Source organism: Lissotriton vulgaris, chromosome 4_1 (assembly GCF_964263255.1).
Source record: "Lissotriton vulgaris chromosome 4_1, aLisVul1.2, whole genome shotgun sequence".
Lineage (NCBI taxonomy): Eukaryota > Metazoa > Chordata > Amphibia > Caudata > Salamandridae > Lissotriton > Lissotriton vulgaris.
In genome coordinates this window covers 749,304,358-749,329,148 of record NC_141691.1, presented here as the reverse complement: position 1 = coordinate 749,329,148, position 24,791 = coordinate 749,304,358, and the positions used below count along the sequence as shown (strand labels likewise).

The following is a 24,791-nucleotide window of genomic DNA, read 5'->3' as shown; positions in this document are numbered from 1 at the left end:
AGATATGCGTCCTCCCACCGCAGCGGGGTCAGGTTAATAAGATACTGGGACCAAGCAGCCTCTGTTATGAGGCACGAAGAAAGCCTGCCTGGGCCGGTCCCAAAATCAAACCAAATACCATACCCGCGACGCGGGTGTTCAGGCTCCAGGCAGGGGCTCTGATTATTGTATTTTTAGCTGTAGCGCTGCCAATTATACCCGCCGGTCTTCCCCCGTGATACGCGAGACCGCCGAGCCGCTTCTCCGACGTACAACGAAGCACACTCAACGACTCGCACCTCACGGGGGGTCAAGCTCCTCAGAGCGGCAGCACCGTACGCGCGGTCCCCTAGCGGCGGGAGGCCGCTCGCGCACAGAGCCCAAAGGAAACACTAGCGGGTAAGGGACAGATATCGCCCCCGCGGCAAAACACACGCAGTCACCTCAAATAAAACCGTAACGCGGTAGACTGCGCATTTTAACAAATAACATTACACCTCAAAATTCAGTCAGAAATGCATAGAAAGCAAAGGCACTCATCTGTCTGCTGCTGGAGCAGCGAAGAAAGAGGAGGATAGAGTGCCAACACAGGAAGATATGAGGAGTCCTGGCACGGGATTGGACAGTTACTGGTGGGACGTTTTTTGTTTCCATTTTCCCTGGTGTTCATGGGAAATGGAGTTTGTTTATAATGTTTACACTTTTAAGGGCTGCTGGAGTACAATAAACGGAGAAAGTGACAGCCTAATCAGAAGCCTCCGCTCCTGACATAGAATTGCTAATCGTTCCGCATTGTTTTTTCCACGTTGCATCTAATTCACGTCCGTCAGACGGTTGCCACGTGTCGCCTTCACTTACTGTAGCATGCCAATTACCCAACACTAGCATGCCGTTCTTCTTGCGGCAGGTACACGAGCTACCTTTCAGCCCTAGCACCTCTATAATTTACTTCTACTACTCACGCCCAGTTATCCATCTCTTAGGCAAGCATGCAGCATACACTGAATGAAAGCTTCGTATCATGCATTAAGCACAATGGTTTTTCACATCTGATGCAGTAATGATAGTGGTTTGGATGGTATACACGTGATTTGTTTGAAGGAGTACATCTAGTATTAGGCCTCTGTTCAATCTTCCCCCTATCCCCATTTTTTCACAGGCAATTTCTATAACTCAGGCTTGTACTATCCATTGTCCTGATGATAATCCTACTATCTCTTTGAAAGGATCAAAACGTCATTGACCCATGTGAAACAGCATGCACATGAATCCATTGTGTTAAAAGAAGTGCACTGACTCTTTCTACTCAGCTTGATACAATTCACATTTAACAAGCTACCCTTGACTTTCCTGAAATGTCCTTTTGTGTTTTGTATATGTTATGGTTTGTGTAGGATACAGGATTGTGTCCCACTATATTGTTGTGTTTTTCACAGAATGTTTTTGAATTTATTTGAATTTATTTCTTTTTTTAAATTGATAGTCCGGCTGGATACTTCCAATATAGCACTGATTCTAGTCTATATTTATCTTTCGAAATTCTAACTATTTAAGGACCAGTGTTCTTATGTATAACTGTTACCCAAAGTCCTTAATTATCTTGCGAGTTCCCTTGTTCCTCTTCAGAAACCCCCAATAATAACAGCCAGATTATCGATAGATGCCTTAAGTAGGGCACATTTTTCCTCCAAAAGTACAATAACTTGTTTATTTACTAGGGCAGCAATGGTATACCCGCTACTCTCTAAGTAGGGTGATGGCTCAGTCTATGTGCCAATTGAGCAGTTCAACGTCGCAGTCACAATTGATGATGCCGCAGGAGCATCAGAGGCTTCAGGGTTGTCAGTAATGTTAGGTAAAGATGGTTGTATCCAGGCGGTTAGACCGGTTCAAGTGGGGGGGGGGGGGGGGGGGAGGGTGTGGATGGCCTGTTTCCTTTTAATGCTAATGGGTTTCCCAGTCTTTCTCTTCCGTTTGACCTCCGGGATTCCAACAGGCGGGGTAGTGTTATTGGCTGAGTGCGTCTCTGCTGTCTCAATTGTGTCCGGACCACTGGAGCGCCCATTAGTAGTAGGGGATTTGTCAGGTTCAAGACCACTGGGTAGTGACAGAGGTAACTCTGGGGTATAGTCCAATAGAGCACCTCTGTGATGTAAAACAGCCACTCGCCCTTCGGTGTCTAGGGACAGGCGCCTTTCTGTGAGTTCAATTTCACCTGAAACTATATTGACCACCCTCTCGAGCATGCTGTTAATACTAGCTGTAATTGGGCGTGCTGGTGGTAGCATAGTGAATTTTCTCATGGTAGCTAAAGTTTATGGGCCAACTTAAATATCAAGACAAAATGTACCCAATAAAGTTGTGGGTAATTAATGGAGCACTCACCCACCTTATCCAATACCGCTTTGAAGGAAGGGGGCCCAGCCCAGCCTCAACCGGTCTCGGACAGTCTCAGATGGGCCCGCCATTGGCCCAGGCTTTGCCTGGGCGTGCCCGCATGCGTCCTGCGGTGTGAGTACCCGTCGTTGAATTTAAGCGCCTCAGGGCGCTGGTGGCTGCTGGGCAGGGAGCAGAGGAGCCTGGGAGATTGAGTCTGTGGACCCGCTGTGCACGGCTCTCTCCCCCGTCTGTGCCGGTAGGTGAAACTGAAGCTGAAGGTTGCCAACCATCCTAGGGTGGAGATGTCAAGGCTTAGGAGTGGTAGTATCAATGTACTTGATCTTGTGCTGCCTTTGTAGACAATCTGCTTGGTATTGTGATGCTTCAGTTGAAGTGTGCCATACCTGTAATCATCCGCTCTTGCTACAAAATCATTACCTACATCCAAAATTTTGTTTTTCTCACTGTGCCCATTTGTAAGTCTGTCTCATGTAAACCTAGAGCTTTCACACAACCCCAGAATCAACGAAAATTGAGCCTGCAGTCGGCCCAACCAAAACCAAAACATGGATCATCCACATAAAAATTACTGGAGCGGTGACTGATTTGTAATCGTTGATATCTGCATGCATATTTTCTCCCTTTGTAGCCCAATCCTTTTTCCACTTGTGTCCTAAAACACTCTTCATGATGATACTTTGATCATTTTAATTCAATACGAGGGAGCTCAGTGCAAATTAAAAAAAACTGGTTATATGCTTAGAAAACCATGATTTTCTTATGGAGACCATGCTAAGGTGTAAGCAAAAACACAATTTCTTTTTTTTTTTTTTTAAATAAAGGAATATCATTTTAGTAGATCAACATTTACACTTTTTCTATAATGACTGTATAAATGTTTTTTTCTTCTGCAATGTTAAACGATTGTTTAAGTCGGATTAAAGAAAACATTTGATACTGTACATCTTTTGTGTAGCGGTTTGTTAATACAACGCAGTTTGTTACCTTGAATAACACGTATTGAATGAACATAAGTCCTGTTATCTGGTCCAAAAAGGCTTTTACGTCAGGACTTTAACATTTCAACAGCGTTCAAGCAGTGTTTGGATTAAACAATCCCTTTGACAAGGCTGTGTTCTGCATGCAGTGGGCCACCCACAGTGTTGACGAAAGAATATTGCAAGCAAGCCACCCAGTGAGACTGATGTAATATTTTCATCTTTGCTTAAAGTGTAGTCGCTAGACCAGATAATGTCGGCCCTTTCTTAGCGCAGTGATCAAAAAGATTAAAACCATTCCAGTTCCTTCATATTTTCTTTTTAGGTCTTGACTGTCACTAATTAGTGAAAGTCATGCTGGAAGAGAAATATGCTCTCGTGCAGCGCATTTATTTATTTAACTTGAAAAATTAAATTGCATACAGTATGTGCTCAGCCTCCGATACTTGGTCATTCTGATAAAGGTCAAAATTGTGTTTTTTACAGTCTTAATATCAAGGGGTGTTTCTTTTGTGTTTGTGTATATTTCTTAATTATTTGAGTCTTTTTGCTCCTCCGCCTCAACAAATTTAAAAGCGGCGGTTTATCCATTGTCTACTCATTTAAACATGGCTTCTCAAGGATCCAATTTGAGCATAGGAGTCTTTGACCACCGAACAGTGTCTGTCCAGCTGAAAACGCTAGGAGAACTCTAGGTTTTAAATAAAAACATGAATGAAACTTAAAACTCCCATGATGCAACTGGGATAACTAAGAATTTTCTCTATAACTCCTCGATGTCTAAAATACCCATGTGCTACAGTCGGAATCCATTTGTAATTGTACAACTGAAATCTCCACAACAGAACAGCATAAACATTTAGTTGTGTCTGTATTCATGTTGTAAAACATTTTGGATTTCTAGAATTTACACAAGCTGGAAAACTAGTCAAATGTCCAAGCTTTTCTGTGAACTTGATGTGAACTTTTTGATTACTGTCAGAGTTTCTATAATTCTCTCCAGCCATTAAATACATAATCTATTTGAACAGTCATTTTATTTGAATTTGCAAAGTATTAGAACAAATATTTGTGTTCAATTGTGGAACACAATGCTATCGATATAGGTTGTGGCTGTACTCAAAACAGAAGATCACTTTATCATAAGTGTGTGCATTCATTAAGATCCATCTCATTGTGGTAGATGTAGCTTTTGCAGGTTTTTATTTCCCTTTTGATATTCCTTTAAGCATGTAATACTGATTAGTTTTGTATGAGGCAATCTTTCATTTGAACACTTAGCTCAGTTCAGTTTTCACTGAGACAATCTTCTGACATTGGGAAGTTTCAGGGAACTTTCTCTTGTTAGGTGGTACTGACTTTGAACACTGTAGAATGGTAAAATACCTTAGTACCTTTCTCAGCAATAGAACAGTTTTCCCACAGCAAACCGCTGGTCACTGAAACCACAAGTTTCAGTGATATGAACACAAGATCTAGCTACACTCGTATGACATAGTGTAGTCACATAGGATGACAAATCATTGAAAATATAAATGTAAATTAGTCTCATCTATAAATAACGTTAACGATGAAGCCAAAAACAACTGATTCACTGAAAACCAAGTTATAAAAAAAATTGCATAGCCCCCTTTGAATTAAAATCCATTAATAAACCAATATCTAATGAGTTTCACTAAGTGAAGCAGTTTAAGTTAGCTAATTTCTTACTTGGCAGTACATTCCAGAGCTGAAATCTAAGTTCTCTAGAGAGCAGTCTGAAAGAGCCAAACTGAGCATACGTTTTGTAGGGTGGAACAGCATAACATGACCGTATAGGAGGAGTGGCTTTGCCGGACCAGTGCGAGAGCTCAGTAACTTGGTTTCTCTTGTAAGAGATGTAGCTTTCTACTAAATGTACTCATTACTATGTAGGCTTTACACTTGTAATACGCTCATATATTTTCAGTCAATTACTAAATACTGCATATGCTGCAATATGTATAATGAACAATATTCGACAGACGGCAAAACATTCCCTATCACAGTAAATGTCAGGCACTTTGGAACACCCCCAGGTTCTGTGGAATGCTTACAGGATGCCCTACATATACCTAGCAAACAAGCTGGCTTTTCAACATGGGAAGAACTATTGGAATGTGCAGTCTTGATCTCAGGGGATGTGTCATAGTATGAGAAATGAACTGAATTAGAGTAAATACAGATTACGGCGTGTGTAATGAGGGGTATAATAAAGAAAACAGTCATGAGTTGGAAGACTTGGTTATGTTCCCAAGCGAGGGCAAAAAGGACATGCCCCATAAGAAATCTGACAAAAAATTAGTTGTAAGCTAAATTATCTCCTTTATGTCTTCCAGTCACGCAGTTTAAGGTTTACTTCTTTAGAGTTTTAGTTTTTATGGTAGTTCATATATTTGTCATTCCAAGACGCATTCCCAACAGAGAAATGTATACTAAAACAATTTAGGCCACTTCTAATCCTTGTGTCTGATGATCACTGCAATATAAATCAATCAATAATTCCGCTATAAATTGGTAAAGGATGTTAAAACCTAAACAGGCAAGGAAACACTACTGTCAAAAAGGCCACAGCTCATTTAATACAGATAAGATTGTTAAACCGTCTGGAAAAGAAATAGTTGATACATGTTTTCAAGTCCTCTGCAGTGGCAATCCATCAGTCAAATACCCACCACCCAACTTAATTTCTCCCTCCGATTCAGAACCTTGGCATCACCTAAGTTATCTTTTTTCTCGCCTACTCATACCATGTCGTCTCCAGACAGAAAAGCTAGTCTCTTCAAACCAGGTATCTGAAGAACCAGACTTTATAAGATAAGAGCAAAGTGATTTCTTAATGTTTTTTTATGTCCATCGACCGTGTGTCCTTTACTTATCTCTGGCCTGCTGACTACAACTAGTTGTAACTTAATGAAAGATATAAAGAAATGATTCATTTGGACGACTCAGAGAGTTTCTCATGCACCTTCTTGTAAAAGGTTATTCGATTAAATTTAAAAGGAAACCACGCATAACACAGTACCTGCACATAAGACATGCCTATGGGAGCACACATGTATATATCATTCAACTCTTTTGAGGTTCTCATAAAGTTCATGATGGGAATGCCATGTTTAAAGAGCAGAGGTAGTTCAACCACCCATTCGTCAGTTGAAGGTGGACAAATTGCTTTCTATCTACTCCAAGTAATTTGGACGGCTACCATAGTGACTCACAATTCCATAAGCAAACACTTTGAATCTGGAAACACATGAAACAACCATATCAAGGGTGATTGATTCATCTGGAATTCCTTTACCAAATCGACTGTACCGAATATTTTTGCCCAAATGGGGATGATTTTTTGAGCCACATTATCTGTAATTATTGAGACTCTCCATTAACGTTACACAACAATCATAACTCCGTGTTTAGTAGGACACACTTTACCCTTCTAGCAGGCATCAAATACGCCTTAAAAATCAACTTCTAATGAATAAGAAAGTGGGTAATTGCTGTATTGGTTTTAGCAATATTGTAGCATATAGCAGAGCACATAGTTAATGATACATCATATCAACTCCATCTACTAAGTTTCTTTGGGGTTCTCTATGAGCTCTTCATCTGCCTCCAGAGGTTTTATCTTGAAAGAAAGGGAAACATTTATTCTTTACAAAGATGCACACCTTTTGTAAACATAATTCTCAATGTCATTAGCAGTGAATGCACACAGGTGTTCTTCATCCTTTAATTTTCATCTAAATTTGAGAAAAAAAAACAGTTGAGGTCATATTTCTCTTATCTGGTAAATTTTAACAGAAGGTCTTCCAAGACAACGTCTTCCTATTCAGTTGTAGCGCTGGTTTCCACAATGTAGCGACTTCAAAAGTTTTAAATGATAAATTTTTATATCCAAACACTTGTGAACTCGACTATTTGAGGTGCCTTGTAGATGTTGAGTGTAAGAATTTGGGGTATTAGTTTAGGGTGGGGGGGTGAGAACCCACCTCAAATAATAATCGCAGTCCTTGGGGTGAAACAAAAAAGTCACTAAATAAACCTGTGCTGATCCCTCTGGTAGCTTAGCACAAAGCAGTTGGGCTTAAATCTAGAGGCAATGTGCTAAGAATGTATGTAGTAGTAAAACGGTAATAAATTTGAAATGTCAAACAATAAAAATTCCAAAACAAATTAGAAAAATAGAGTATAATTTAAGAAATAAAATGACACTAGAATAAAAAAAATCCAGTAAGAGGAACCAGAGTGATGATGTTTTAAAGGTTTGAGGGATAATAGCACCAACAACCTCAAAGCGCCAATAGTAGTCCATGGTCATGGTAGAACAGGCGCTAGACAGAATTTGGCGCTGACAGTGAGGGTGCACAAGTCAGATACACCAAACAGGTTTGTCCTAGTGAAAGATTTTACCTGCTGACTTTAGTCCTTGATGTCCCAATTCACCACAGGAGTAAACTTCTAAAACCTCTCAGGACCTCTGGGGAGGCCCTTAGAGGCATATAAGGTGGCAAATAGAGGCATAGCAGGGTCCAGTCCTGATCCGCTGGGCAGTTGTAGAAAAAGGCTCCCTTGCAGCTCGATGTGAACCTGCTGCGTTAACAGATCCTAGGAGTCACTTCTGGGGTCTAGGGTTCAAGTCAAACCGGTTCAGTATTCCTTCTTCATACAGCAGGGCCGTTCAGAATTTTCTCTGGTCCAGAAGTATTCTGATTTTACATTTGATGGTGCCACTTTGATACTCAGTGCCAGGCTTTGTGTGGGGGACCATCCTTTGTCTATACAGAAAACTCAATCTGTTTAGTACTCTCCTCTTCCCTGGGTTTGCCTAAAGTCTGCCTAGTGAAACAAAATGCAGGGGCTGGCTGGGTTTCGGGTTCCTTTCTGTGTGCTGGGGCAGATCACTTTGAAGTCTAATATTGGCAGGGCACAGCTCCTCCCCAGACATCCTGTCAAAGACTCATTCCCATCTACAGCCAGGGCCTTTCAAGCCATTAACTGCCCAGGGGCAGCTGACCACTCACAGAAAGGTCCCAGAAAGTTTAGGCAGTGAAATGGCAACTTTCTAAAATGGGCATTTCCAAATAATAACTTAAAATCCAACTTCACTATAAAAGAGGATGTTAAATTCAATTTGTGGCAGCTTCTTCCACTCATTTTAATTGTGATTTATAGATTATTAAATGTAATAAGGTAAACCAGGGTTAGTCTATGGAAGGCTAGCCTTTCCACAGTAAAAAAACGACGTGGAGGCTTTTCACGTGTAGGACATATAAAGTATAAAAAAATACATGTCCTGCTTTTTAAATACTCCACTCCACGTTCTGTGAGCATTTTTGGCCTACCTTAGGGATGACAAATAAGTATTAAAAAGGAAGGTTTAAGCCTGGCAAAAGGTTTATCTTGCCCAGTTGAAATGGTAGTTTTAAAACTGCACACACAGGCTGCAATGGTGAGCTGGAGGTTTGTTTTACAGTGCTACTTTTAGTGGGTTTAGAATGAGTGCTGCAGCACACTATTAACATTTAATTTAACGGCCATGGGTTTGTACATGGAGTGACATCTACTAGGGACTTCTAAGTAAATTATAGGCACCAATCAGGTGTATACCAATGTTACCACGTTCAGAAGGAAGAGCACAAGCACTTTACCACTGGTTAGCATGAGTATGGTGCACAGAGTCCTAATGCCAACATAAATGGGTTCAGCTACAGGAGGCAAAAATCTGGGGTAGCCATGCAGATAGGGCAGATGTCCAATATTGAGTGTCTTTTTTTTTAATCCCTTAGCAAAACTAATAAGAAAGTCTACACAGATGCTTGTTCTTTGGAATGCCAGTGTTAAGTGCTCTCCACAGAACTCTAAAAGCACAATATTACTTTTACACAAAACCCAGGAGATGATGTGAATAAGATTTTGGAAGTCCAAAACCCAACTTATGTATTTTTTCAGTAAAGTTCTAATTTTGCAGTATTATACTTTTTCTCTTCTCCCAAAAAGAACAACCACTCCATTTAGTTTTGACTGATTTTTGCTAGATGAGGAAATGAGATGTAATGCAAATGAAATAGTAGGTGAGACATATTTTATTTGCATTGGTTCTTACCTATAAATTCAGATGTAAACATTCCAATCTCAAAACATCTTCAAGAATCCTCTCATTCACTACATCAAGATTAAGACTCATGTTACCGACTTCCGTAATCACTTTACTACTTAAGTAAGTAAGACCATCTCTGCACTATTACCTTCACTAGGATATCATTGAAAACAGTTACTGAATACAACTATTATCTGACTTGTTTCAATTTTATTGCCTGGAGATGTTCCCAGTTTTACATTTGATTCAATCAAAGGGCCATCTGCTATCTCTGCATTTGCAATTAAAAGCAGCATTGTCAATCAATTTTCTCTTATACCAAATCTTTCTCCATTAATCTCCACCATCTGCCTGATATATCTTGCAAGAGGTGCTACAGCAAAATCATTTAACCTTGACTCAGTGAACCCCCATGTCACGTTTCAGGTATCAGCTTAACACTATGTTTGATCACTACATTAATTAAGACGCTAACTTTAACTCCACAATAGAGTGTCCGACACAATTGTTTTCTAAAACAAGCCTATTTGACATGTGTTCCTAAAATGTCTAATAAAGCTTGTGCAAATGCCTTATACCAGTTAAGAAAAGTCTCTGCCCTAAGGATATCACTGGCCTTTGCCCGACTAATTGTATCAATTGCCTGCCTAATATTGTCACGAAGATGCTTAATTTAATAAACCCAGATTGAAAAGTATGCAAAGGACTGCTATGATTACAGTTATTCAGTAACTTAAATTATAGCCGTAATGTTCATATCCAAAATTTAGTAAGGATATTAGATGATAATTTCCACATCTAATTACATCCTTGTTCAAGTTGGGGATGAACCAAAGTCATTATATGAGGCAGTTCATTAACAGATGTTTTACAATATTAGCCTTTAAACTATTCAGGCATGGAGGCGTTTACACCATCACAAACTTATCAATAGCACAGATAACCTCTTGAACTGGAACCTCATTCTCTAAAATAGTCGCCTTTGCTTTTTTTCATCTGGAAAGTTGTACGGAAGTATAACGTTTATCAAATTGCTCACCTCAGGCTAAAATATTCTCTGAATACTTTAAAAAGTGGAAGAACCTCTCCTCAATCCCATTGTGTAGTTCTCACACATGATGATGGCTCATGCACTACTTCTAGAATATTACTGCTGCGCCAGAGCACATAAAGCCTTTTTGCCAACAATGCACCCGATTACTTGTCCTGCTTCTAATATGCATGTGCAAAAATAACTACTCTCCTCTGCTAACAGAACTTTGAGGCAATGCAATTATTTCTTGACTGCTCATAGCGACATCTTTGATTTAATTCAGTCTTCTGGCATTTTAAGATAATTTTTTTTTCCCTTTTTCCTACTCTTGTGACAAACAAAATAACAATTTCACCTCTTAGCATAGCATACAAGGCATTTCACATTGTACTTGTAATAATCCTTATAAACGTTTTTACTGTATATGCTTCATAAAGCCCATTGCCTATACGAGTTGTTGAAATCCACAAAACAAAATCCAAATAAACATTAGCTTTGTTAGGTCATATGATTTTCCCATGCCCAGTTTATTTACCCAATACACCAAGTCATTGGACACAAAAAAAGTAATATAATTGTCAATTCAACTTGTGGAACAGTGAATACTAAGTAAAACTCCCTAACATGAGGATGACATAGCCTGTTAACATTGTGAAACTGACTTGCTATAGGCTGCTTATTAGTATTAATATCTCCAATTGTCAACGTCTCAGATCTATGTAAAGTTATACCCCAAACCATGTTGAAATCCCTACTTAGTATTAGTCTAGTCCCTACAGAGGCGTCACCTTCAAAAGATACGAGATTAGGACATGGTAGAAAAATATCTCCTAGAACCATTTATTTATTTATTTATTTATTTATTGATTGATTGATTGATTGATTGAGTTTTATATAGTGCTGGCTAGACCCGGAGGTATCAGAGCACTTTACATGAAGAAGAAACTTTTTTTCAGAACATGGTTACAACGTTACATCGGTTACTGGAGAGTATTTACAGGAATTACATGAGTATAAAAGCATAGCATAAACATGAGGAGTGAAGTCATAGACTCTGTCACATCTTTTTCAACATTCAGTATACTTGCCATCTCCCCCCTCTTACTTCCCCTGTATCTGCCACCGCCTTTAGTGTATCATACATAACATTTCAATGGCACAGAATGACCCCGTTATCTTCATTATTCACAATAATTCACTGCATATTCCTACTATAAATGATTGTCCGTAAGAAACACAATAACACACTCTTTAGTTCTAATGAGACTCCACATCGTCTTCCATTTAAGCAGGCTGGTAAGATATTTTACTTTCCACTGGAAGTTTTTTTTTTATATGAACCTAACCAGTAGCTTATATAAAAAGTACACAAATCTATCACTGGTACGATCCATCCCAACAGCCTCATTCTACAAACACTTATTGCAAGCACCCTATAGCTCTCCCCCATCAAAATTGGACAACTGAAGTCCTTTTAGGGTCTTAACGAGGAGAGGACTTGCTCTTCCTTAGAAAAACAAACACTTTCAATCTTTCTATGTCTACGTTTAGATGTTTCACCATTACTAAAATGGCATAAGATATGTGGCAATAGGCAACCCCACAACGTAAATACCGGAAGTCACAACTCAAAACTCATACAAAGCACACATACAAATGGAAGTGTATGTACACCAAGATCGGAACTTGTTATTAGAACAATAGTTCAAAACAAAAAATTGAACTGCAAAAAACCTGTACACAAGAAAAATTCCCAAACCAAGCCAAGGAAATTCCCTTCTCAAACCATCCAAAAGAGCAAATAAAATATATATTGAAGGTATTTTTCTTAAACATACATGTAAATGTAAATTGATACTTGTATAGCACACTACTCACCCGCAAAGGTCTCAAGGCGCTTGTACGAATACCGCTGTGGAACCCATCCTGGCTTTCCCTGTGAGGCGTCCACTCCTGGGCACCCCCAGGGTGAAGGCCAGGCATCCTTAGAGTTGTGGGGGCCGTTGTGGAGATTAAGCAAGCTATTGCCCAGAGTTGCAGAGTCGGACTCCATGATTGGAATAGGCACCGAGGCGAGAATTATCATGTCCGTGGAATTTTGAACCCAAGACCCGCCGAGGCAGGGAATTGAACCCTGGTCCCGAGCTAGACCTCTGCATCAGGGTCTGCCGCTCTAATCATTGAGCCACACTTCTCCACGTAAGACTCCATGTAAGACTTCTTCGAAGAAAAACAACTTGCACACATCTGGGTCCAGCACAAGATTGCAGGAGTATTCACAGCATGTGAATCTACAACACTGTATGCTGCGAATAGATGCTTTTTAGGGTAAGTGTCATTTCCCTTTTATAATCATTTTATCCAAGTCTCACTACCCGCCCCATTATGTGAAAAAAGGCATTTTAAGGCATGGGCAAAGTGGGCTCTGGTCCAAGGCCACAGCTTTTCAGGGGGACCCCCTGTTAGAGCTAGCACATTTCTGGAGAAAGTCGAGCCCAGATGGCCTTGAATAGTTCTTAAACAGATAGTTTTAAATGGTGTTTTCCTTACATTTATTTTTAATGTGAGAGAATCTATTAAAAGCATTTTGCAGATAAATGTTTTGTTCATGCTTCATGCTACTTCCTTAGAAAAGTTTCTTTTAGATCAAAACAGGACCTCACATATGAGAAAATAGAGGATTTCAAAGCGATTATTTGCAGTAATATTAGTGAGATGCTGCTGTGCTCCAGTATTGAAAACCCACGCCACTATACCTGAATATTAGATGTAAAAACATTTAAATTTGGACGAGTGTGTCTGTGTACTGTCAGTGATATAAAGAAAGGTGGTCCTTGACATTAATTCAAACAAAACTATATGAGTATCATTTCTGTCTTGATGATGCGATTAAATCTTCACACGTTGATTCAAGCAACGGGGGGAGATGTATTCATATAACAATTATGATTATAAACGGCGCAAAAGACTATCAGAGTATAGTCAGTGGAAAGAAAAGGGGTGCTCTCGTGATTTGGAGAAGAGGGAAGGAAAGATAGCAATTATAGTATACAATTATAATATTTACACAAACAAAAGCGGGAAAACTTCAGCTATCATATAAGCCTGTCCGCAACGGTTGAAAAAGGGGAATGAGATTAGACTGAGGGAGGTACAGGCACACAAATGGAAAACCGTCGAAGTTTCGACCCTGGTGCTCCTGGGGTATTTGGGACCTCGGCTGCGGGTCTTCTTCAGGACAATGATGGTGGGGTGGGGGGAAGGGGGACTTGGCCGTGATCCAGCAGGTGGTCTGGATCAAACACCAATAATGCTGGTCAGGTTGGACCTCCGTCCGAGCTTCTAAGAGGCAGGTCACCTATTATATTGGTGATGGTCTGGGGTCTAGCTGTTCAGGTTTACACCCAGTTTGGTACTCGGCCTATTCGTTTCCGTAAGGCCACTAGTGCAGACAGTTGGAAAGTCCTACCGGTGCCCCCGCGGGCAATCCAGTGGTAGTAGCCCTTTAAAACGCCTGTGAAAGGTACTGCTGTATGATACCGACGTTGCCTCTAGAGTTTGTTTAAAGGTCTTATAGCGGTCCAATCATAATTACTGGGATCTCCCTTCCAATTTCTGTGTATGATCGTGACGTAAGGTACCGAAGTTACCTCGAAAATGTATTACAAAGGGCTGGATACCGCGGAGGGTTTCAACCGGCATCTAGGAGGGTTTCAACCGGCATCTAGTCAGTGACTAGATGCCGGTTGAAACCCTCCGCGGTATCCAGCCCTTCGGACGGAGGTCCAACGTGACCAGCATTATTGGTGTTTGATCCAGACCACCTGCTGGATCACGGCCAAGTCCCCCTTCCCCCCACCCCACCATCATTGTCCTGAAGAAGACCCGCAGCCGAGGTCCCAAATACCCCCGGAGCACCAGGGTCGAAACGTCAACGGTTTTCCATTTGTGTGCCTGTACCTCCCTCAGTCTAATCTCATTCCCCTTTTTCAACCGTTGCGGACAGGCTTATATGATAGCGGAAGTTTTCCTGCTTTTGTTTGTGTAAATATTATAATTGTATACTATAATTGCTATCTTTCCTTCCCTCTTCTCCAAATCACGAGAGCACCCCTTTTCTTTCCACTGACTATACTCTGATAGTCTTTTGCGCCATTTATAATCATAATTGTTATATGAATATGTAAATAAATATGTAAATTTTGGTATAACAAGAACCCAGAGTGTGGTTATAATCCATCGTTCTTGTTTCAGGCTAAAACTGCTAATTTTGGGTACTGTTTTTTCATTGCATTTTGCCACTGTGGTAAGTGCCTGTTGGACTGCAGGATAGCGGGCTGCTTTCATCTTCGGATGATGGTTTACCATACCGCAGCCATGCGGGCTCCAATACATTTGCAGCCAATAGCTGTGTATGGGCTGTTTTGACATTTATGCCAGGGCTAGTTTTGGTTCCCAGTCCTACACTGGCTTACCATGGTGGTCGACATCAGGGTCCATTATTTCATAAAGTAAGGACTGCAAGTACTAATTTGAGACAGTCTCTGCTGTGCTTTTGGGCTGACTAGTGTCTTAGTCCAGGAGCCAGAGCATCGATATTTTACCACCGTGGACTGATGGTTGTTTGTCGCAGGAACTTTAAAGGCATGTGGCGCTTTTTGCTGAACGTGTAGCAGCATTTTATGATGTGTCCAAAGTAAACAGAAGAAAATAGCACAATTATACAAGGCACCACAAAAAACACCAAACCTTACAAGGATCCAAGTATATTTTCAAAGCACAACGCAACACACAGTAAAACACACAGCACAATGGATTAGCCCTTTGGCTGCTAAGCCTTTCTCCCCTAGAATGCAAAGCCCTTTTTTGACTTTTTTTGGGTAGTTTGCTCTTAGACCGCCTTAACATTTTTTTGCGGCGCTGTGAAGTACCATTGTTATTAGGAGACATGGGAACTCTGGGTGGCAGGAAATGTACTGCTCCCCACAGACTCCAGTAACACAGACTCCAGTACTTTGAGTCACAGAAATATAAAGAAAAGGAGTGTTTCTATACTTTGCTTGAGGATTGTAAGGGCTTCTGGATAAGAAACCCTCATGGGATCCAAGCACGACCCATCATGCTGGATTCTCCCTGGTGCCTAGTTTGCGAAAATATCCGGTGTTGGTAGATGTGTCCTATAGGCTATGTACACCCTGGCTGAGAAAGATCGAAAAGACAAATATTATCGCACAGCCATCTACTACTTAAGTACACACATACTGGTTGGATTTGTTACAAGGGCGAGTGAAAAGTTCAAAATTTACATTTTATTAACAAAAGTTTTCACAGAAATTAAAACATAGAAATAAATGTTAATAAGACAATTATAGTTGTGCGAAACTGGACCAGTGACTCAGAGCTCACACCAACCACTTTACAGGCCATTCACACACCGTTTATGCGTGTCACACAAAACCATTCGCACCACCAGCTGCTGGTTACATTACAATACTCACATCACCAAAGTGCGCCATTCAAGGGCCCATCACTTTCATCCTCCCACAGTGCTGACACACCACTTGCCCTACCTGGCGGAACGTGGGGACTGGAGTTTGGGTGGTGGTGTGAGTGGAATGGCTTTTGGCTAGTAGTGTGTGTGTAGTGACCAGCCTCAAGTCACTGCACACAAATACACATACTACCAGCCAACTGCCACTACACATACTGTCAGCCAGCCGCCAGTTCAAACACTCCACCAGTCAAATGCTAGTCCACACACACCACCACCAGCTAAAGGCCAGTTTACACGCACCGCCAGCCGAATGCCAAACAGACATCACCATGAAGCTCCACACCTCTTTAATTTCAGATTACACACACACACACAAAGCAGAGAAATAAAACATACAACCAATAACAGTACATATTTTTTCAAAAAGAAAAAAAAAACAATTGGTAGAAGATGAAGTACCAAGTATGACTGCATACACTACAAGCGTACTATACACATCAAACTACTGCCAACCAGCTATCTGGTAATACAGACCACAATGAGTTCCCTTTTTTTTCTCTCATGGTTGCTCCCAATACTTGAGTTGCATAATTTAAAACATGTGGGCACACATAGGCCAGAATTAGAAGGAAACTCTGGGCAGTGCATATGACATTGCCCAAGGTGTCACTCCTCCAAAACAATGTAAAAATTAGGCATTCCGGCTGTCTAGTGGGTTTCCACCCTCTGCGGGGTAGCAGACCAGCCTAAAAATCGGCTGATCAGCCTGAAGGGTGGGTGGAAACAAAATATATTGCCACCTTTGGGGAGCGACCCTTGCACTCTCAAGAAACAATGGACAGAATAGTCATCCCTGGCATTTACTGGGTCGCCTGCCGACTTTCCTTTTTCCCCAGTGTCTCTCCAGCTGCATGCACCCTCCGCCCACCATGCTGTGAAATGACTTACCCAGAATGTCCTCGGCTGACGAGATGACTTCAAGCGAGTCCCTGGCCACTAATGATGACATTGACGTGCCATGTGCGCATTGATGTCATCAGATCGAGGGGGAATGGGCTGGGGTGGCAGTAAAAGCACTTCCGCTGCCATCTCTGGTGGGGGCATATTGGGGCGGGCCATGGGGGTAGAACCAACGCTTCCCCTTGAGTGGGTGCCAGGGCATGCTCCACACGTCCTTTGCGCCCAACACTGGCATTGAGGACGTGTCCAGCACATCCATAGCACCCAAGGGGTTAAAGCAACACAAAAAAATGGAACTAACCATCACAGCAAAATGGCATGCATTAGAATTCACAGGCATTGTGTGAAACATTACCACCTCCATTAAATTGATTTCCTCATACGGTGGCAAAAGGTGCTTGCACAAAGCACGTCTTACCACCAATGATGTGGAATAGCGTGGGTCAAAAATGTTTTGTGATCTGGCTACAGATCTGAAAATTCCTCAATATGCGCTTTTTAAAGTCACACAACTGTGAGTCGAACCTTCTCTTGTGCCTAGGATTTTTCAGCATGTTAACGAACCACGATTTCTCTGGGTTTCCCAATAAACCTTTTTACTTGAAGTAAGTGCACTAATAAACGTACATTCCCATATTTATTACCAGTCCAAATATCACATTACTTGTCTTTAACATAGTATACAGCGTTTGCTTACCATGGTAGGTATTTTGTTCCTATTGTGTAAATATATTTATTTTTGTTACAAAGCCTTTGCAGAGCAATATAACTGTCACCAATTCACAGAGCCTCTTTAACAAAAGTTTACCTCGGTGTTCGGATTTTACCCGTTGTGCTCTGGTTCATGTTAAATACCTTTTTTATACGTATGAAAGTGCAGAACAGCATTAACCATTCACTCAGATCCGCCGAGAATACTATGCAATTGAATATCCTCGATGAGGAAGCATCATGACCCATTCCAGGCTTTGCCCTTTGTAGCCCTCCTCAAACTAAATAATGGTAATGACTGCCATATTACACTTGGAGAATCCACATATATTATATTCGAGGGGAGGTGGAGCATGAATAAGGACCACTGTTGAGTTTCTAAAAACACAATTCAAAAAAGCACCACGTAGCCAACACCTGAATGACTTGCCCCTTCACCCACTAAGACTTTTAAGTATAGAGCTATTCCAAACTCGGATAGATAGCTGCGAGCAACAGGAGGGGAAATGCGATTGTTTCGAGTCAACTTTCAGAGTCCTGTCAGATTAGCCAATAGCAAGAGACTACCTTTCATGCATTGGTACACAACTGGATAAATTAAGGTAAACTGACTTGTATAGCCTGTAATCATGTTTCACATACCATGTCGATCTTTGTGCCAGCTTACAGTTGAAAGTTACTTTGTAATGGGTTTAAGCTCCTTGTTTACACATTTGTTTCTTTATTTCTAGCGCCTTGCTCACATCTCTTTCTCTCTTTGTTTGTAGGAGCAAGCAATACTGCAGATACACTGTTCCAGGAAGTGCTAGGCCGCAAAGACAAAGCAGATTCTACAAGAAATGCGCTAAATGTCCTCCAGCGTTTTAAATTTCTTTTCAATCTTCCACTAAATATTGAAAAAAATATTCAAAAGGTAAAGTATTTCCAATAGCAAAACACAAACATTTCTGTATTTGTCCGCTCCAACCGTTCATTTGTCTGGTCAAGTAAAAAAAAAAAGTAACTTCATGTCATGCGAGTACTCATACATATGACCGGTGCTCTGAGGAATAGTCCTCTATAAGCCATCACTCGCTGATTTACTCTTTCACTCATACTCTCACACTTATTGATAAAAACTGCCATCAATGTTACATTGCTGAAGTCATATGGATTGTGAAAAATCCAAGCGTCACCCTAACACCAAGAGTTGCCATACCAAGTGTGCAGGAGCATGGTATGGGTCTGGCATGTAATTGGTGGTGCATTTGGACACAGTTACCAATACATTACTAAAGCATGTTGTGGGAGTGCACTGTCATTTATAGACTGCACATGTTCCATTGAAATTGTCACTAGGTTTGCATACACATGCAATTTTACTGATACAACTCTGTAGGGCACAAACAATAGTATGTGGAAATGGTGTTTCCACGAATATTTATCATTTTTATATCGCCAAGTAAATTGTCTTGGTTTGTTTTGCTCCTATTAAAATCTTTGTTTCAATCACATTTCAGAATTACCCCAAACAAATCTGCTTTATTTATGATGTCCCAACTGCTGGTATATTTTGAAATGTGTACAGTTCATTTACAGATATTTAAATGTGTGTTAAAAAATAGACAGCCTGACTATAGCATTTCCTTTCACACTCTCCATACCCACAGCAAGATTGTCAGATAGTTAACTTTACAAAATCCTCCACACTTGCAGTCAAAAAAGAAAAGCAAATAACCTTCATATCAACAGAATAAGCAGCACTTTGTTAGAAAATATAGTCTGCCATTTGACCTCTATCTTTGAACTCACCTTGATTGTGGCAACATTTAAAGGCATTTATTTTGCTCATTCACTCTCTGAACTCCTACATGGTAATTTTGGGTGGTGCTGCAGCAGCCCTACTATCAGTGCCTATGTCTCAAACACACAGAAACACAAGCTCTCACTCCCATACACACACACAGCATTCATGACCTTTTTTCTACTTATCCCCAGCTGCATGCACTGGCCCCGCAGTTCTTCAGCGGCCAGTGCTCCGTGGATTCTCCATGCAGACTCTCAATGTCCTCCCTAATATTCCCACCAAACACTGAAAGCTGGAGCTTGAGCATTTGACGTTGTGTCCAGCTTTCAGCTTTTTTGTGCAGGCTCCAGCTTTCAGCTATCTGCAGAACAGCCTCTCGCTTTTTCACTCACCCTTTCCTAACTTGTCGCATGAATTTTGGAGAAGTGAAATCAGAGGCTGAATGGGATGTACCCCTGACACTGCAGAGCTGAATCCCAAAGAGCCCAGGGCTACCTGCCATGTTTCATCATAAAAGAGGTCTTGAGAGGCAAAGTAGGCCCTTGAGACTTGGGCTGTAATTTTGCCAGACCTGAACAATGTGTCTGATGCACGTTCCTTCTTGCGCACTTTAGCTGTCACACATATTTTCATGCCTTAGCTTGCTTGACCCTCACTTTCAACAAGGGTTTGCATTTGTTTATTATAGTATTAGAGCAGAGGTCTTCAAACTTTTGTAGGTTGAGCCCCCCCAGCTGAATTTTTTTAGATGTTGGGCCCCCCCCCCCACCACCTGACAGAAATTTCTGGACTCGACCGCCAAGCGCACATTCCGGGCATATTCAGCGAATAACATTCAATACAATAAGTTTTTTATGGTTGTTGCATGAAGCAAACATTTCTATACAAATAGTAATACACTCTCTCACATCAATTACATTAAAAAGAAATTGAACAAAACGGTATTTACAAGAATTTGTTTAGGAATTATTCCAGTCCATCAGGGAAAAAACAGAACTGTCTCTATCAAGGGCCCCCTGGAAGGCTGAATTGTAGTGCATTTAGATGTCTCCTTTTGTAATTTAGGACGAAAACCTTAATGGGGCACGACATGCCCATACTTGTGTACAGGGGTGAGTGAGGCGACCATATGAATTTGGGTGCGCATGTTAGTGCAGAGTAGGACGAATAAATGTATGGTTAGGGGTGGGCTTATTCGAGTGAGATTGCAGATTTAACAGAGCGGGGGACAGGTGAGTGAAGTGTCACGAGTGCAGGTTGAGTAGTGTGCTCGTGTGACTGCAGGGTGAGGTACAGGGTGAACAGCGCAAGTTCATTGTGAGTGCAGAGTGATCACTGTGAGTGGAGGGTAAGGGGGTGAACGGTGTGAAAACATGGTGATCAGTGTGAGTGCAAGGTGAGAAGGTGAGTGGGTGAATAGTGTGAGTGCATGGTGATCAGTGTGAGCGCATTGTGATCACTGTGAGTGCAGAGTGATCACTGTGAGTGGAGGGTAAGTGGGTGAATGGTGTGAGTGCATCGGGGTCAGTGTGAGTGCTGGGTGAGAGTGAAAGTGAAGGGTGAGAATGAGGAGTGAGTGGTCTGAATGCAGGGTGCATTCCTAGACACTTAACCCCTTCGAAGCTAATGACGAGCTGGGCTCGTCATGGCGCTTACCTGCCGTGCGCGGATGACAAGGCCAGCTCGTCATGAATAATGGTTATTTTGGTGCTTCAGCGCAGAACGGGAAAACGCCTAGCAGCCATGTGGTTAAAGTAACTCGGCATGTTATTGACAGCAGTGTTGGGTTTCAAATGTGTTAAACTATTGCTATTATGGCAGTAACCAGGGATCAGGGTGGAGGAAAGAAATAATGTGCTCATGCCTCAACAAACTTCCAGTCTTATGATTAGGGTTGCCAGCTCATTATTTTGATGTCACAGATGGTATAAAAATAATCAGTCACCTAAAGATGTACAAGCTACACTAAGTGGGGTTGTTAGTGCCGGTTTTATTCTCCCTGCAGATTACATCTAGCAATGTCTACTCCCACAACATTAAGCACATTTGATCTGCAAATGAGATAAAAGAACCATCTGTAGTTGTAACAGTAGGTAGCTTTGGCCTGACCCCATTTGTGCTGCAGAGAAGACAGCACAGCAGTTAGAAAGGAATAGATTTTGACTTTTTTCTCCAGCTTATTTGCTGAGTTTTTTTGAAGGAGCTGCTTATCCGGTCATTTTACCTGAAAACTTAACGTTACCTCCCACTCATCATTGTTTTTTACAGTTTTTAACTTTTATTTAGTAGGAGCTTGACCCAAGGGGTCTTATGGCTTTTTACATGAGCGCCAGTTATGTTACACAAGCACATTTGTGTTGTTTTTTTTAGGCAGCGTTGACTAAGCGATTAGCCCAGAATTACAGAATGTTAATTAAGCTGACCCCATGACCCTAACTAGGCTCTCCAGTTCCACAGTCTTTACATCACACCTTTATTAATATTTCCAAAATGTACAGCTTTTTCTGTGGCGCGATATAAAGATGAAAAACGGTTTCAAGCCTGATAAACTTCACTAAACCAAGACATGCAGAATGCAGGTTTGGCCATTTCTCACCTCAGACAAACCTGTTCTACTTAGTGAGGCCCATTCCTACTTGTATAATAATGTTTCCAGTGCCTTTCCTGCTTCATAAGTGAAACTGAACTCCCCTCAATGTGCTGTGATTCTTGCACTGTCTGTCCCGCTGTATGTTCCGTTTCTTTATGTGATGCAGCTCCCTCATTTATTTGCCTCCGTTATTTATGGTGTTCATGCAGCTCGCAGTGCAGTATGAATTCTCAAATATGCAGCGCTGCCACTAAGTATGAAAGAGCCCGTCCTGGGATGGCCGTAAACACAATAACTCAAGCCTAAATTGAAGCCACAGACTGACGTAATAGCTTGGTCTGTGGCGCCTTTCGCATGCTTCCTAAACCGACCCTTTCACAGATCGTCACAGGGTGAGGTGTGGTCTGTGAGAAAGTGTCACTCGTATTTATTGATATGTCACTCGAAATAACACTGAAATTATGAAAATGTCACACATAGCATTCTGACGCCTTGGCAGCTATGGATAGATAAGGAGCTACAGTATAACAATTACTTACCCAGCATTATCTCGCACATTCCCTGTACCCCAGGTTGTAATTATTCCCAGTAAAAGAACTGTGTTCCCAGAAGCACCTCACACGTACCTTGTTCTCCTGGGCACAGTCAGTCAAGCAGAACAGTTTGTAGTGAAAGCTGCGATCCCAGCAGTGCCTCACACATACCTTGTACTCTTGGGCAGCCTCCTCTACAGTTTCGTTTCTGCTGCTTTGCATCTGGCGCAGCCGCCTCTAAAATTGTGCCGCCCGGGGCGGACTGCCCCCCCCCTCCCCCCGCACCCCCCTAGCTACGCTTGCCTCCCACTGCACATCGAGCATGTCACCTACAAATTAACCCCCTCCTGGGAGACTTAGCAACACAAAAGATGCAATCGAACTCCCCTCCCTCCCCCTTTCAAATACCGGAGTCCTCCAAGTAGACAGGGAACAAAGGTCAGAGTGGAGTTCGCACTTCCCCTGGGAAGGTGTCGCGCCCCCCCTGGGAAGGTGTCGCGCCCCCCCAGTGGGGCGCGCCCCACAGATTGAAGAACACTGTATTAGAGAATAACAGTTTATTGTTTACTTTTAGTATAGTGGAAGAAATGGGATAAGAAGATTGGAAGGGCAGAACCCCAGCGTCTATAGAAGTGAGCCACCTATAAGTGAAGCTTCTGTGGCATTAAGTGTCTGTTTAGTGGCAAGTACTGGGCCCTTACCAGCCACTTAGCTAGGTGGCTTTGAAGATCCCTCAAAGCACCAACAAGGCCTTCTAAGTAAAGGCGCACCGGTGATGAAAAGAGAATGGTGCACAAACAGAAAAGGCACAAGCAAAGACTAACCCTTCTGCAAGTGGGACTCCAGTCTCTTGACACTGAGTAACATGGAGTGGCTCTTTTCTACAAGTGAGGCCTAAAAAACGATGAGCATGCACCAAGAATCATTGAACAAGTAGGCAAGAGTCTAGAGGCATCAGTGTATACAGAGGTCTCAATGATAGCCAGTATACCACTGCTGAATAAGTATATACTCCCAGGACCCCAATAGGGCACATTTATACACCAGGCGTGGTGAGGCTACTTTCTGGTGAGGACAGTGCTCTAACAGATCCTAGCAAGTCATGATGTAGGTGTCCAGGATGTTGTGCTAAAGATGGGGGCTCTAGTCGCAGATAGCCTCCTCTTCAACAACCAGTTATTTTAAAATGTCATTATTAATGTGTATGCAGTGAAAATTAGAATATGGGAAAACCAATTTGTTACCCACACTAACCTGAAACCTTTTTTCATTTAAAGGGGGATTACGACGTGGTCATTAATGACTATGAAAAAGCCAAATCACTCTTTGGGAAGACTGAGGTGCAGGTATTTAAGAAAGGTAAGAATTGTATTCAGTTAAATTCGTGATACAAGATTTTCAGTAACTCCGATATTGACAATTGCTGGGCTTGTGAGAGGACAGTATAGTGTATCTGATAGAGACTTCTAACCACAGATTTCTCACCTTAGAATATCCCCCATGCATCAGACTGGATCCGTAAAATTTGTTTAGTACCTCCTCATACCGGTAGGTCTACAAAACTGTTGGGGATAGTTTTTTGGGCCGTTTCCTACTGGATAGAAATATATGAAGTCTTGTGTTTATGAATGGCAAAAAACCACAAGCAGCCTTTACTTATATGACCAGCAGAATCTCAGATGTAAGTGTTTTCTTTATTCGTGTAATAAATGACCTAGGTGTTCACCTGGTTTTTTACCAGTATTAATCAGTCTAATAACCTGATTCTTTGTTTTATTATCCTACAAGTTAATAATTCCCTACTAATTCATTGCTGTTTTTAAAACTTTGAAAGCGATTTCTACCAGAAAACTCGGTATTTACTTTGATTCATTTACTCGTTCCAGCTGCCGAGGGGGTGTATTATCAAGTTTCCTAATCTTAACCCTTGTAGCAGTTTGTATGTAAAATAGCCCAGTATTGATCGATGCTGTTCGAATTTAAAAATGGAATGTAACTTATTACACATATTGAGAGAAAGAACCAATTCGACTATCTGGCCAAATCAAGGCTTGTTCATCTTCTAAAAATGACAATAGGAATCTTCCTTCATAGTTAGTGCTCTAAAATAATGTTGGAATGTGATCCCGTAAGAAAGTAATGACAGGGCGTGTGGTCGCTTACTGAGCAGGCTCAGACTTTGTTGTATGTAGATGTGCAAGTGAAAGCTCGTG

The 24,791-nt window shown here is 41.5% G+C and overlaps 1 protein-coding gene across 4 annotated transcripts in view; it reads left to right on the top strand.

Moving 5' to 3' along the window:
* Window positions 1-24,791, top strand: part of EXOC2 (exocyst complex component 2) — a 1,143,674-nt gene that overhangs the window by 421,808 nt on the left and 697,075 nt on the right. For all 4 annotated transcript variants that reach the window (XM_086965054.1, XM_086965056.1, XM_086965057.1 and 1 more), the window contains 2 exons: window positions 18,437-18,582; window positions 23,856-23,937. In XM_086965054.1, the coding sequence (XP_086821180.1) occupies window positions 18,437-18,582; window positions 23,856-23,937 (228 nt within the window). The remainder of the gene's footprint in view (window positions 1-18,436; window positions 18,583-23,855; window positions 23,938-24,791) is intronic.